The following is a 14,969-nucleotide window of genomic DNA, read 5'->3' on the forward strand; positions in this document are numbered from 1 at the left end:
ATGGTAACTGCATATCACCACTGGACTGTGTTACCACAGTCCATCTGAAAAACTGACTTGCCGATTGCGCCCCCTCAAAATAAAACGTCACCAGCCGCCACTGGTGGGGCAGACAACCAGACTGGCGAGAAAACATGAGGAGAAGGAGCAAGTTACCTGAAAGAAAAAAGAGGAGAGAGAAATTTCAAAATAAAACAGGAACCACAAGACAACAACTAAACACCACCAGCTTTCTTGGTCATGACATAAAACTTGACAGAAACACAGTAAAGAGCAGTGTAGGGCTTTTATTTTCTTTAAAGGAAGTGACTTTGACGTCAGATTTACACAGATCCAATGTCTGAGAACAAAATAACACATTTTTCTCTGGAAATTAGTAAAATAATAAGTAAAATAATAAGTGGCCCTTTAAATACAAAATTCACATATCTGTACTTTACTTCAATGCTTTACACTGCAGTTTTCACCCATTCACATGTGGGGATAAGTGTCTTGCTCAAGGACACATATAGACTAATAGAGCCAGGAAATGAACCCACAACCTTCCAGTTGAGACAACTCGCCCTACCATTGAGCCTCCATGGCTCACTTTTACTGCTGGTGTTCACGGTGAACCCCGTCTTTCGTCCTCTGTCAGCCGAGATTGACACCAGTGCCCTCCCACGACCCTCATGTGGAGGATAAAGTGGTAGAAGATGCGTGAATGAATGAATGAATGCAGGCAGCTCCTCCTCCTCTTCCTCCTCCCCCTCCTCCTCCTCCTCTGTGAAGCAGTGGAAACAGGACTTTTATCCCCTAAAGGCAGCTCAGTGACTGCTTTACCAGGATTGTGTTTATATGACCTAGTAGAATGAAGAAGAGTGCATTAATGACTGCATTGAAAATGACATAATGGGCTTCATTATTGTTCATTAGATACTGAGATCTTGGCATCATAGGCTGCATAGTACACATACGAGTACACAAGTATCCCACGAAACTGTTTCATACACAGAGGCTGACGTTTAGGGGCATCGTCAGGTATGTTTGGTGGCGACAGATTCTCCAGTGTATAACAAAGTCGTGGTATGTGGTCATGAGTTATTTCTCTATGTTTTATTTAAAGACTAATTTGCATCATAAATACATGTCTTTGTTGTGAACTATATCATCATTTCACTTGACGTCACAAATATCATGATATTGCAATATCACGATGGAAAATTGTGTGGAAATTCTCTTCTCTGGCCCATGACTGACCAGATTTTATGAGCAGAAATTTAATATACTACCCATACCCTGTGTTTTATGTGTATAATAGGCAAGGGCCTTGCTTTATGGTTGCCGACAGGATTTGGCACTTGGATTTATGAGAAGAATTTGTGTACTTGTGACGTCTGAGCATACATGCGGAGAAGAAAAATGGATTTATTGGACGTGTGCGTGTGACTCCGCCTCTATAGGTGGCGCTGTACGCCTCTATAAGATAGTGTGTATTGAATCAGTTTCCTGTTGACCTTTAGGTCACAGAAAAACAGTGAAGATGGATCGTTGTGACACAAATTAGCTCGAGCATGACTTAACTGCCTTGGAGGCCTTTTTGTCAGGTGATGGTGAGTTATACTGTGAACCTTTCAGCACAATGCTCAAGTTGTCAGTTGCAGTATAGATAGACGTGTTTGAGCTGTCGTTATCTGGTCAAGATGAGGTGCAGAATTGCTTGGTTGCTTGTTGTGTCTCTCCATGTTCAGTAGGAAATAAGGAACTTATATTCTTATTGTGAATGTTGTCAGTTCATAATAATATTTATTGAGTGACTTCTTTTTTATTCACAAATGAGAAAACATTTACCAGCTGAATGTGGCAAATGATAAGCACTAAGTTAAGGCTTTGCTAAGTGAAGAAGTATCGGGGAGGAAATTTTGGTACTTGCACAGAATGCAGAAGTCCGGCTCCAGTCCGACTAAGCGTATACATGCAGGAGTAATCAGACTATGAATCGTATCATCCAGGTATGTTAGTCCGACTAAGACTAGCTCTATTTTAGTCAGACTAACGTGTTTACATGACATTAGGAAAAATTAATTATTGTCTTAGTCTGACTAAAATTGGACTGACTAACTTGTTTCCTCAGATTTCAATCATTCAGTCCAATAGGAGTAATCAGACTGTCAATCACATCATCCAGGTTTGTTTGTCTGACTAAGACTAGCTCGATTGTAGTCGGAACACTAAACTTAGTCCGCCTGAACAGACAAACCCGCCACAACGTGCGTTTCACACTTTGACACCAATGTTTACGCTGCAAACGACGAAGAACACCCACTTTTCCATGACGTGAGCGTCACCCAAAGTAAACAAAAATGGACAAAAAGGTTACACTGTATTTGCAGTTTTGCCGTGCGTTTGCGCCAGTGTAACCTTTCAGTGGGTCGTGAAAAGAAGCTTTCTTTTTTGACCAGTAAAGCAGTGGTCACCCACGGTTCTGACGGACGCCACGGCAGATTTGACATTTTAGTCAGTCTGAGTGAAAAGAAAGGTTACAGGTGGACAGGGTTATTAATAATAATAATAATAATAATAATAATAATAATAATAATAATAATAATAATAATATAATAATAATAAAAGTGTGATTGTGCTCCTGCACATAATTTATTCATTGACAATATGACAATAGAGCGAGCGTGTGCCCAAATCTCTGCCCTTGAATCACTGGGGATTTTCATTCATTTTTATTTTTTGAGCTAGTCATTATTACAGAGGGAGACTGTGACACTAACTTTTTTCCCCAGCCAATCAATCTGACCGTTCAATTAAAAAGAAAAATTAATTATCCCACATTTGCCCTGCAGTTTTTAGGCCCACATTAATTAAAGATGGAGGCTGAGTCCTGCCGATAAGAACCTGAGAGAGGACAAACTAAAAGTGAAGGAACGTCATGGAAATGGTGTGTGACTGAAAGACGTGCAAGGGAAAGCCATGATGCGTGAGTATAAACAAATGTTCTGTTACATTCAAACCTTTATCAGATGATTTCACACACTGATGATTTTAATCGAGGATCTCGATTGAGGATTTTTAAAATCTTTTAACCCTTTACCATGTACTTGTGCAGAACGCCAAGTCCGACTCCTGTCCGACTAAGTGTACACACACAGGAGTAATCAGACTATGAATCGCATTATCCAGGTATGTTAGTCAGACTAAGGCAGAAAAAAACATTTGGACAACAGAAGGAGTTGTCGCCAAGGATAGTCGCCCGACCATCGACCTTTGCGACCCTCGAACCGGCTGACACCCCGACTCCCCTGCCCAACCCTTTTAGCTCGATCCAGGTGTTTACGAGGTATTGTACCGCCACCCAATGGTGAAGTGGGATACTACAGGACTCTGACTTTGGCGTGTGTGGCATGTGCACGGAAGTATACCAGGGCCTTACGTCATGAAGAACACTGAGAGACTAAGAGTAATACTGAAATATTGTCTTAGTCCGACTAAAATTGGACTTTTAACATATTTGTAAACACACTGACTGACTGAACTTAAACGGCCTAAAATAAATGAGAGTTTGACTAGACTTCACACACGTGACAGGCTGAATTTGCCCTGAATGATGATTAATGCCCTGAGCTCAGATGTGCTGCTGGATTAGTTGTCAATTTAATGGAGAAATGATCTGTGATCTGTCTGTCCTCTCATGATGATGATTTGATGTGATGTTTCATTTGCATTATATCGAGTGATTAAGGTTGGGATTAGTGTGTGTGTGTGTGTGTGGGGGGGGGGGGTTAGCATAAAAAAACCTCAAACAACCTCAGAACAGTCTTTATTTGAGAATATTTTAATCACACACACACACCACACAATCACAACAAACCCTTTGATGCTCGAGTGTCCTGGATATTTACATTTGATTCATCTTCGTACAAAACTCTAGTGAAGGTGCTCTGTGTACTTGACAGCGCAAGAACAAATGTATCCTACGCAGATATGTAGAAACATCCGTACACGGTGCATTTTGCAGAGTCAAAGAAACACTAAAGGTTTTCAGCGCCCATTTGAATTGAATATTTGTCCAATACTTGGACAGCGGTAATTGTAACTCACTATTTTAGACTCAAAGAGTTTAATTTCACACTATTGAACTTGGTCCTAATCAGGATTGGTGTTAAAATAACTTAACTTAAACAACATAAGAATTATGTACACTATGGAAATGTGTTAAATTGAACTTTTTGGTGTTAATTTAACACTAAAAGGGTTAAAGATACTTAAATATTGTTAAAATGGAATATCAAAGTGTTACTTTACTACATAAATAATTGCACAAGTGTATTCAAATTTATTCAAACGTTCTGTGGTAATGTTAACTTAAAACATGTTTAACTTGGTGAAGCTGTTTTAAATTCTCCTTTTTCAGTGTTAGCCTAACACTAAAACAGTTAAATATGTCTGAAATAATGTTAAATTCAGCTGATAACACTATTCCAAAACGTAGAAATACTTATTTTATTGCTACTGTGACATCAAACTGTTAAATACAGTTTGAAATTATGTTGAATTTAATTGTTTTAGTGTTGATCTGACTGTGCAAAAGTGTCACAACGAACAATTTTACATCTGACCAATGCAAGACAAGACCAAGAGTCTGCACTATAGAGCTGCAACTAATCAATAATCAAAATCCATTGATCTATCGATTGTTGGTTGTTTGGTCAACAAAATGTAAACAAAAGAAAATGTTGCTAAATGTTTAAATATTGACCTCAAAATGATCTCAAATGTCTTGTTTAGTCCACGAAACCCCTTAAATCAATCAGTTTGAATTATTTCTTTGTTATTTGGATCATATTCACATTTAAGAAGCTGAAAAATCTGAGATCTACAAGAAAAAATACACTCAAAGCAATTGATTATCAAAAAAAAAGCAGCTCTAGTCTGCGCTGTGTCAACACTGGAAACCAGATGGATTCTTCAAAAAAGACACTTTCCACGTCTGATTGTCTACAACATCTTCTCTTCTCTCTCCCACGGAACCGGATCCTGCTCCTCCTCGACGTGCGTGTCCCTGCGCCCCGTCCAGAAGTGCTCCAAGTCCGGGAAGGTCTTCTCATTCTCCGCTGGTACCGCGTTTGCGACGGCGTTCGAGCCCCGCACCTCCGCTCCGTTTCCCTCCGCTTTTGGACACTCGTCGCCGCTGGCGGGCACGTTCTTTGCGCGTCTGCAAGTCGCCACGAACCAAATGGTGACGAGTCCCTGGCGCACGTCGTCGTACATGGTCATCAGGAGGACCGGAGGGAGCGCGCTGCATGCGTAAAGCAGGACTTGCGCAAAGATGATCAAACCAAGGGGCGGCTTGTTGTAGCCGAGTCTGATCCAGGTGAACGTCCCCCACTCCGGCAGCAGCATCAGCCCCAGCGCGCCGCTCAGACACAGAAGAACCAGGGTGACTTTGCTCTGGTGCTGCGGGCTCGGCGCGTGGTTCACAGCAGTGTGCAGGGTCTTGGTGTAGTAGGCAACCGTGGACATGACCGGCACCACGAAGGTCGCGGTTGGGTAAATCTTGTAGAACAAACCCATGAAGTTTGACGCGCACGCTGGCATCTCAGAGACGCAGACGGCGTCGCTGCCGTGGGGCACCAGAGTCGCGAAAAGCATCTGCGGCATCGGGAACAGCATGGCCACGATCCAGATGAACGCCAGTGCTCCGTGGATCCACGTCGGGCTGCGGCGCGGCCCCGCGGCTGCGCTGGGCGCCAGCGTGTGCTTGGCTCGCGTGGTGACAGCGAGGATGAAAGTTTTCGCCACCACGCACGAGTGCTGGAACCAGTCCGCGGTGCTGCACACAAAAGTACCCAGGGTCCAGGTCTGCTTGTAGTAGGTGACGGCGCGCACGGGGGCGCACAGCAACAGGATCAGCAAGTCCGTGGACGCCAAAGAGGCGAGGAGCGCCTTCACCTCGGAGCCCCGTCCGCTCCTGAAGTCACGGATGAAAATCAGCAAAACCAGCAAGTTCCCAACCGCTCCAGACACACAGATCCCGATGAGGATGACCGGTATGGCTGTTCTGGTGTCCTCGCCCTGGAGAAGTTGGACTCCTCCGATGAAATCAAAGAAGGAGACGTTTGTTGTTCCCATCGTTTTTTTTTTTTTTTTAAACTTAAAGTAAAAAATAAACTTCAGTTTCTAATTGCTCTGGTTTTCCGCTGCTGTAGACGGAGGAGCTGTCCAGCGCGTCGCGGTGCTGAAGCGCAAAAGCGAAAGTGTTCGTCCGCGATCGCATCAGCCAAGTGGGTGAAGCGCGCGCTGCTGGCAGGTACACGCTATTTCAAGTGCTGCCATTTAGCGTCGTCAGGCGCGCACGTCACTTCACCAGTGTGGCTCCAGGCTGCAGCCAGACCCAAATGTGAGCCCAGCGTGATGTGGTTCGTATTCAAAAAGCTCAGAGGAGATCAGAGCTTGCAGTCAGAGACAAATCATCTCACTCGCTCTGATGATGAATAAAAGAACTCGTCGTGGTGTGAAACCGGGCAACAGATGACACGTGGTGCAGCCATATGAAATGTTTAAATAATAATAACAACATGCTGCAAGAAGTGGGGATGGCTGAGAGGCACGCAGCTGCTGCTCAGTGGGAACAGACTCTTCATTAAAGGTCCAGTATGTAACATTTAGGTGAAACTATTTAAAGCTTCTTTTCAATTCAGTGATTTTTATCCACGATCAGACCGATACTATTACTGAGTACTGTATACCATTAACAACAAGATAATATAACACAATATTAGAAAAGGCAAGACAACAGACAACAACATAAGACAACACTATATAAGATAAAACAAGATAAGATGCAAGTTAAGTTAAGATAAGGTATGATAAGACAAGGTACGATAAGATAGGATAAGATAAGAGACAAGTTAAGATAAGATAAGGCAAGATACGATAAAACAAGTGAAGATAAGATAATCAACAAAAGGTAACAAATAGTAAAAATTCACTATACACAAAAATATTAAACTTTACAGAGAATAGAAACAGAAGAAAATAATGTAAACAGTTTTTACTTGGAAATATGTCTTTACTGGAGCCTTGTTTGTTTATTTTAAACTTATTAGTTAGTAATTTATATCAACATGAATGACATACACACACAGTGTCTGTTTTACTTTACAGGTATTTACAGCAGTTACATTCATGCTAATCAGGCCAACACACACACACACACACACACACAGTGACCCCGATAGTGACAGCACCACAGAGCGAAGAGTGTTTACGAGATTTGAAGAGCATCCGGATGGTGAAGGGGAGGAAGGGTGAGGAGGTGGTGGAGGAGGAGGTGGTGGTAATGCAAATGTTGTCACCTCCTCTTACAGGGCCGGTTGCTAGGAGACCGGCACCACGATCACAGTATGGGGTTGTGAGGCATCATGATGTAGAGAGAGAGAGATATGGAAGGATGGAGAGGGTTTAAAGTGACTCTGGAGCTCCACGTCGGTCTAATGAATGAGGAGTTACAAAGGTGGGATTTTTCAGAGGCGGAAAATGGCCCTGGTGGTATTTAGAGGGATGAAAGCACGGGCAGGGGTGCAGCCCTCACTGTGTGCAGTAATCACAGATAATTAGTATGTAGTGGACTGATGCAGCCAGGCTAAGAATACGAGCCGCTCACCACACTGATGCTACTGAAAGACAAAAACTACGACTAAAACAGAGATAAAACACTGACACGTGTGCTTTTAATCCAAAGTGACTAGAACTATGTGTGAAGTGTTCAACAACAATGTCATTGTTATACAATAGAGTGTTTTCATTGACAAATATGGTTATTTTTCCTAGATATATTTAAAAATAAATGTAATTGTCTGCAATTTAGCCAGAAAAAAAAGTGAATGATGAGGACAGGTGAACGATGAGGTTAAGATGAGGACAGGTGAGCAACGAGGACAAGATGAGGTCAGGTGAATGATGAGGACAAGATGAGGACAGGTGAACCATGAGGTTAAGATGAGGACAGGTGAACGACGAGGACAGGTGAAAGATGAGGACAGGTGAATGACGAGGACAAGATGAGGACAGGTGAACGATGAGGTTAAGATGAGGATAGGTGAAAGATGAGGACAAGTTAAGGACAGGTGAATGACGAGGACAAGATTAGGACAGGTGAATATCGAGGACAAGATGAGGACAGGTGAGCGATGAGGACAGGTGAATGACGAGGACAGGTGAGTGATGAGGACAGGTGTATGATGAGGACAGGTGAATTGGCGTTGATTCATGTCACTGAGTGAGTGAGAAAGTTAAAGCATTTGTGACCTTTGACCCATGTTGACTGATATATTATGTGTTTACATGTTTTAATTTGTAAAGGTTTTGAAAGTAGTGGTGCTTTTACTCCTGAAACTCATCTGAGACAGACTTAAAACACTTGGTGTGTTTACATGTGTGTTAAAAGTCCAATTTTAGTCAGACTAATAAATCAGTTTTCTTTATCTTCTAAAATCAAGCTATTCTTAGTCAGACTAACATACCTGGATAATACTGTATAAGCTGTCTACTTCTTTTTCTGGGTCAAAGACAGGGGAGGAAATCTGTGTCTGACTTCAGTCCGACTAAGCGTATACATGCAGAAGTAATCGGACTATGAATCGCATTATCTAAGTGTTTTAGTCCAACTAAGACTACCTCGATTTCTATCGGACTTACATATTTATGACCTTAAGAAAAACAAATTATTGTCTTAATCTGACTAAACTTGGACCTTTAACATGCATGTAAACACACCGACTGCTGTGTTCCCTCAGACTTCAATCATTCAATAAATCCAATAATTGACACCGACAGCAGAATAAGCTGTTTGGCATTGAGCGGAGTAGATTTATTTATACTCAACTCTGCTGCTGTTCAACCCACAAATGCATTTTCCTTACAATCGTCGCACCATTTAAAAGGGAAACAAACACACAGGCTTTCCAACGCTATACAGTTTAATGCCAAGAGGCATTGTTACAACAAAGAAATAATCCACCAAACACACATGTCCTCCCTTTTTTGTGTTCATTTTATATAAAAGGACAATTTGTGTTGCGTTAATGCACTGCCATTTCCTATCATTCTTTAAAAAAGCATCTCAGACCTAGTTTCTGGGAGGATTGTGTGATGTTCCCGTCCACTCCTGTGGCTCAAACTGTGTTTTCCCTCTCAGCAAACAACAACTCAGAACCAAGTGCGGTACAAGAGCAAATGCCCCTAAGTTTGGTTCCCTTTCATCTCCTTTCATCTGTGCATCCACCAGCCTCTCCAGCCCAGACTGAACCCGCATTGTGTGGGAGTTGGATTCTTCACATTCTCCCCCCCTTAAGGCTTCTTCTGCAGCACCAGCGACACAAACACACACACAGAAGATAACAGTAACAGAAAGGGAGAGAATGGAGGCACAAAAACCCAGACCAGAGCTGGCTAAAAGAGTCTAAATGAGCTCGGGAAATGTTCCATTTGGAGAGTTCACTGAGTAGAAACTCAAGAAGGAGTAGTTTTTTAGCCACAGGGTTGTGGTTGCCTAAAAAAAAGTGGAATCTGCCATGCGGGACAAATCTCTGTCCCACATCCCTTGATGCAGAAAAGGCTTTTTTTTACAGAATGAAAGAAAACAAATGCATTCATACGTACACATATATATATATATATATATAGAAATTTGGTGTCATTACAGAGATCAAAGGGGTTCAAAAAATCAGTGTTCTCAGACATAAATCGCGGCGGCTTCGTCTCCTCATTGTTTTCTTCCCCCCTCAGAAGTGTTTTGTTGTCGTTGTCGACCCAGTTTTGCATGAAAAGTGACTCCTTTCAAGTCATCAAACGCAGAGAGAGAGCGAGCGTCAAGCTGCTCCTATAGGTGACAAGATTGACAGTTGCCACGACAACCTGTAGATGGAGACCACTTGACTTGCAAAGCTGCTTTCTGTGACTGAGAGGAATGGGTTCAACCTCTTCGACTGTTTTAATTTGAGTGTGTGTGATCTGTGGGGAAACATCATTATCCACCATCATTGTTTTTCTTCATTTCAGACATCATGCAAAGAGATAAATGACTCCCTTTAGGGAAAGGGCAGACTCCCGCCTGCAAAATAGCAAATAATTAATGTCAGGCTTTTATTTATTTATTTATTTTTAACAGTGCATGTGTTGGAGGGGGATTATTTTTTTCTCCCCTCTTTAATCATTAATATGAGATAAATCAGCTGTGTGGAGTGGGGTCACAGTATTAGTCGCTCTGCTGTATATTGTATATCGTCAACGTTACACCCAATTAGTGAGATTTTAATGATTCATCGTTGCATTCCTTTGAATGCAGATGAATGTTGGCTCAGTGCCGCTGCCTGCTGCGTCTTCCTGCCGCCCTGCTGTCATCACTGATCCCGGCTCGGACACTGAGTCCGGGATTAAAACGTCACATTTAATCAGAAGATGTTTGGCTGTGAAATAAAAACCGAGGCGCTCAGGTGCGCTACACAAAGACAGAGGAGATATTTTAAAAAACAACAACAACTTTATTTACATTTCATGAATGAAATGTATTTATTTAATTCTATGTACATTTGGATTGAAAAGATAAGATAAGACAAGATAAGATAACATAGGTTAAGATAAGATAAAATGCTGTTGTTGTTATTGAGGCAGAGAGATAAAACAAATATAAGATAAGATAATTAGTACGATAAACACTTACCGGACACTTTTTGCACCTGTTCATCCATAGTTAAGCAAAACATCCCCTTTGATCACAATAATTATTGAATAGTAAGTCATATAAAGGACAGATTTTCAGGATAAAAATGTAAATATAATGCATTCAAAAAGTCAAAGTGTACAAAAACCTTTTGTGATTATACTGAAATAACAGCACTGGTGACAGGTGTGTGTGTGTGTGTGTGTGATGTACAGAGAGAGTAAGACAAGAGCGCCACCATGTGATGGATGACGGGAAAAGTCTCCACTCCATTCACAACGGTTGACGGTCTGGTTTTCAGTTCCTCGTTTCCTGTTTTATTTTGAAGTGTTTCCTTGTGTGTCTACCATGGCCAGTTTTGCTTCCTGTCCTGTCTTCTCTCTTGATTGTGTGACCCGCCCTGCTTTGTCTCACCTGTGTTTGATTGTCCCTCCCTCCATATTCATGGCCGTCTTCTACAATTTTAGATTTGAACAGATAATCTGGAGAATTATCCTGTAGTGTGAGGGATTAAAGGTATGGTGGGAGATCAATGAATTAATGTACTGTCACTGATCCAAGACCAGAGCGAGCATTGTATAGTCACTTTTTTTTAATAATATCACTGAAGTAAAAGTCTTAAAAGGTTATGACATTTACTGTACTTAAGTATCAAAAGTCATTTTCTGGATTGAGCCATGGTGGGTTAGTGGTAGGGCAAGTTGTCTTTCAACTGGAAGGCTGTGGGTTCAGTTCCTGGCTCTGCCAGAGTGAAGAAGAAAAGCTCTATATAAACAGACCATATTACCAACAATACTTCTTCTTCTTCTGATTTTATTTGGCAGCAACGAGTAACAAAGATAGTTAGAGGAAGCGACTTCTACCAAAGTCATTTTCTGGTAACATACTACTTTTACTCAAGTATCCCTTTAAAGTACTTTATACAAGACTGCCAAGAGTGATCCAAGACCAGAGTGAGCATCGGTGCATGTGTTTGAAAGGTGGCGACGACTGTTTCTACTGGACCGGTGAGTTAATGTTCTGTCTTTTCAATCTTTTAAAAGTATTTGTTGTTTTTCTAGTATTCAAAAAAAAAAAAAGCGTACCCAAACTGTGCAGAGGCATGGCTTTGGGGGGAGGTCTTGGACTTTAGAATTCAAAGGGTCGCCTGCTCAAACTGTTTTTCCAGAATCCCCAACCCTACCTTTAACATAATTAAACTAAGGGTGGGTGATATTATTGGCAAAACATGAAAATATATGTATGTGTATATGTATATTTATTTATATACATATATATGTATGTATGTGTATATATGTGTGTATATATATATATACATATATATCTCAATATTGTTATTTTTTATTTTGACGATATCTATATTTAGCCGATATCCTTTAAAGATGTGATTTTAATTGACTGACTTTTAACTCATTGATTGTTGCTGACAGATTGCATCAATGTCAATAACATAAACAAAACCCCCAATTTAATTTTCAGTCAAACAAAACATAATACTTTTACTATATATATACTCTATAGACCTATTAGAACTGTCCGTTTATCAGTTCAAACTCATTATTTTAATGCCTGCCTAACTACAGCTTTACTTGACCTTTGACCTGTGTCCTAGGATATTTAAAATCTAAGTGTAAATCTAAACTTGTTCCATCCTTTAAAAAGTTTCATAAGTTTTCCCTTCACCTGAGAAACAGCGTTTTGAAAACTCGATGTATTTTTGGTCAGTACCCGCATGTAAACGCTAGATGGCAGCAAATCCTCATTAATATAAAACCAAGCATTGAAGCCACTCAGTTCAGCCGCTCGATGGCGACTTCGACACGTGAGACGTCAACACAGATTTGGAATCAAACGATTTCCTTCACTTTCACTTCAAGCTTCGCTTGACACGTGATTACTCACCAAAATAAAACACGATTACATGTCTAGTTAAGGGAGCAGACACTGTCAAAATAAAAGCTCATAAATAGTAAACAACTAAATAATATATACAATAAAAATAGAATAGTGTAGTTTAATTAGTATCAATAACAAAACAACTGCGCTTTAAAAACTGCAATGACACAATATTTTCTCATAAGGCAAAAATAATTAAACAAAAACAGATTATTACATTTTAGATTTCAAAGCACAAAAATGGATTAAAGTTTCAGCATTTACCTTTCAATGCATAATTTAAAAAAAACGTTTCAATACACAAGCTGATTATGTTTTATGTTTCAATGCAAAAAAAGAAGTATATTTTATTTTTAAATGCCCAAAACTGATTGAAAGGTATTCAGAAATTGAATATATTATGGTTTCAATACACAAAAATGTAAAAAAAAATGTTATTAAGTTTCAGTGAACATAAACTGATTTAAAATGTGTTTCAATGCACAAAAAATGATTTTAAATTACGATGCACAAAAATTGATTAAAGTTAAGTTTCAATGCACAAAAACTGATAGAAGTTTGAATTTTTGCACACAATTAGAAAACAAATGCTATGCTCATATGTTTATGGAGATATGGTCTAGTCCGACTTGCTGGTTTATATTTTCGACACAATGAATCAATCAATACTGTCGACTAATAATGATGATAATAATAATAATAATAATAATAATAATTATGATTAGTTCAAGTGAGTCATTGAAGAAAACTGGAGACAGAGACTGACTCCTCTGTGTCTGTGCACACACGTGTGAATCACGACAATACAAACAGTTAAAACTGATTAAAGTTCGCACAATAAAAGAAGAAGCCGCTGCGCTTCGTTCACGGAGCCAAAGGCTGCTTTCATTTAATTTAATCTCCCATGTCTTGTATGTTTCTGACGCAACACGAGGCGCCGGCTTATCTTGTTCTTCATCAGCTCCTGCATGTGCATAATGAAAAAAAAAAGGGTGGGGGGGGCGGTGGCTGCTGGCCTCGGGGTGACGTCGACTTTTCTTTCCATTTCCTGCCCGAGAATAAGGTGAACGGCGCCACTTAAACCACGTGACCGGCGGGAGAATCTCCCGGGACCCATAGGTGCAAATCGCCCGCCTGGCGACGGGAACAATAACTCAGAGAGAATAAAAATGAAGAGTTCAATTGGGAAGGGATTAAAAAATGAATAGAAGCTTTGACCAGATAAGAGACATACCATTTCCTCATCTATTTAACATTCATTGAATTGAATAATCCGCTCTTATTATCGTAAATAGTCTGCATATTTACCCTGAATATGCTAATTTATGTTTGCTGCGAGCGCTCTGCGACTTAATAATGTTTTCATCAATATATGCATATCTCTGCCTTTTTCTCCTATAGCTATTTTCTAAAGAGGAGTGCGAGAGAGAGAGCGGGCGAGAGACCTCGATGAACACCGGCGCCCGGTGCTCAGTGTTCCTGTAACTTTTCCCTTTCCTCCCCTTTATTATTATTATTTGCACTTTGCTCGGGGCCAAGCCAGTTACATTTCAATCAAAAGATTCATTGTAAAGTCATTATCCCAAACTAGGCTTCCATAATTGGCTGTCACTTTGCACAGTTTTTAGCGTGCGGGCTTAAGGGCAAACGGCCCGCGTCCTTATCGCTCACTTTTAAGGAAAAATAATGGACAATTTATCACCAATCTTCCACGGGAAATAATAACAAGTTAAATGTCATTCTCTGTGTCGCCGAGCCTTACAAATGGAAATTGTGTCGCTCTGGGGCCGTGGACTGATCACTCGCTGACCCGTCCTCTTCAAAGAGACGAGGGAGGACAAGTTTAACGCCGACAAGAACGTCCACATTACCACTTTATATATGTATATATACATATACATATATATATATATATATATATATATATATATATGTTATATATATATACACAATGTGACCTATAATATAAATAAAATCTTTATTGTGCTTTCTTCTGCAGCTTTTATAACTTTAAAGCTGCATTCACTGATTTACCTTTGGTCAAAAAATGATATGAGGCAGCATTAGCTCATCATGACATGACATGACATGACCTGACATGTGATATGGAATGATGTCATGACATGACTTGATGCTATATAACATATGACATGACGTGAGATATGACATGACGTCACGTGACATGACCCAACAGAAGATGACATGATCGCCTATGACATGTCGTGACACGGTACATGGCATAATGTCATGGTATGAGATTTCGTGATGTCATGACATGGCGACACAATGTGACATGTCACGTGACAACATATGTTGTTATGACACGATGTCATCATATGAGAGTACATGACGACAACAGAAT

General features: G+C 40.4%; 1 protein-coding gene across 1 annotated transcript; it reads right to left on the bottom strand.

Moving 5' to 3' along the window:
* Positions 1-3,791: 3,791 nt before the first annotated feature.
* Positions 3,792-6,479, bottom strand: LOC131444890 (G-protein coupled receptor 151). The gene has a single exon (XM_058615593.1). It carries the CDS (start codon positions 6,118-6,120, stop codon positions 4,987-4,989), a length of 1,134 nt encoding a protein of 377 aa, XP_058471576.1. The 5' UTR covers positions 6,121-6,479; the 3' UTR covers positions 3,792-4,986.
* Between the last annotated feature and the right edge of the window lie 8,490 nt (positions 6,480-14,969).

The sequence above is a fragment of the Solea solea genome, chromosome 18 (genome assembly GCF_958295425.1).
Source record: "Solea solea chromosome 18, fSolSol10.1, whole genome shotgun sequence".
NCBI lineage: Eukaryota > Metazoa > Chordata > Actinopteri > Pleuronectiformes > Soleidae > Solea > Solea solea.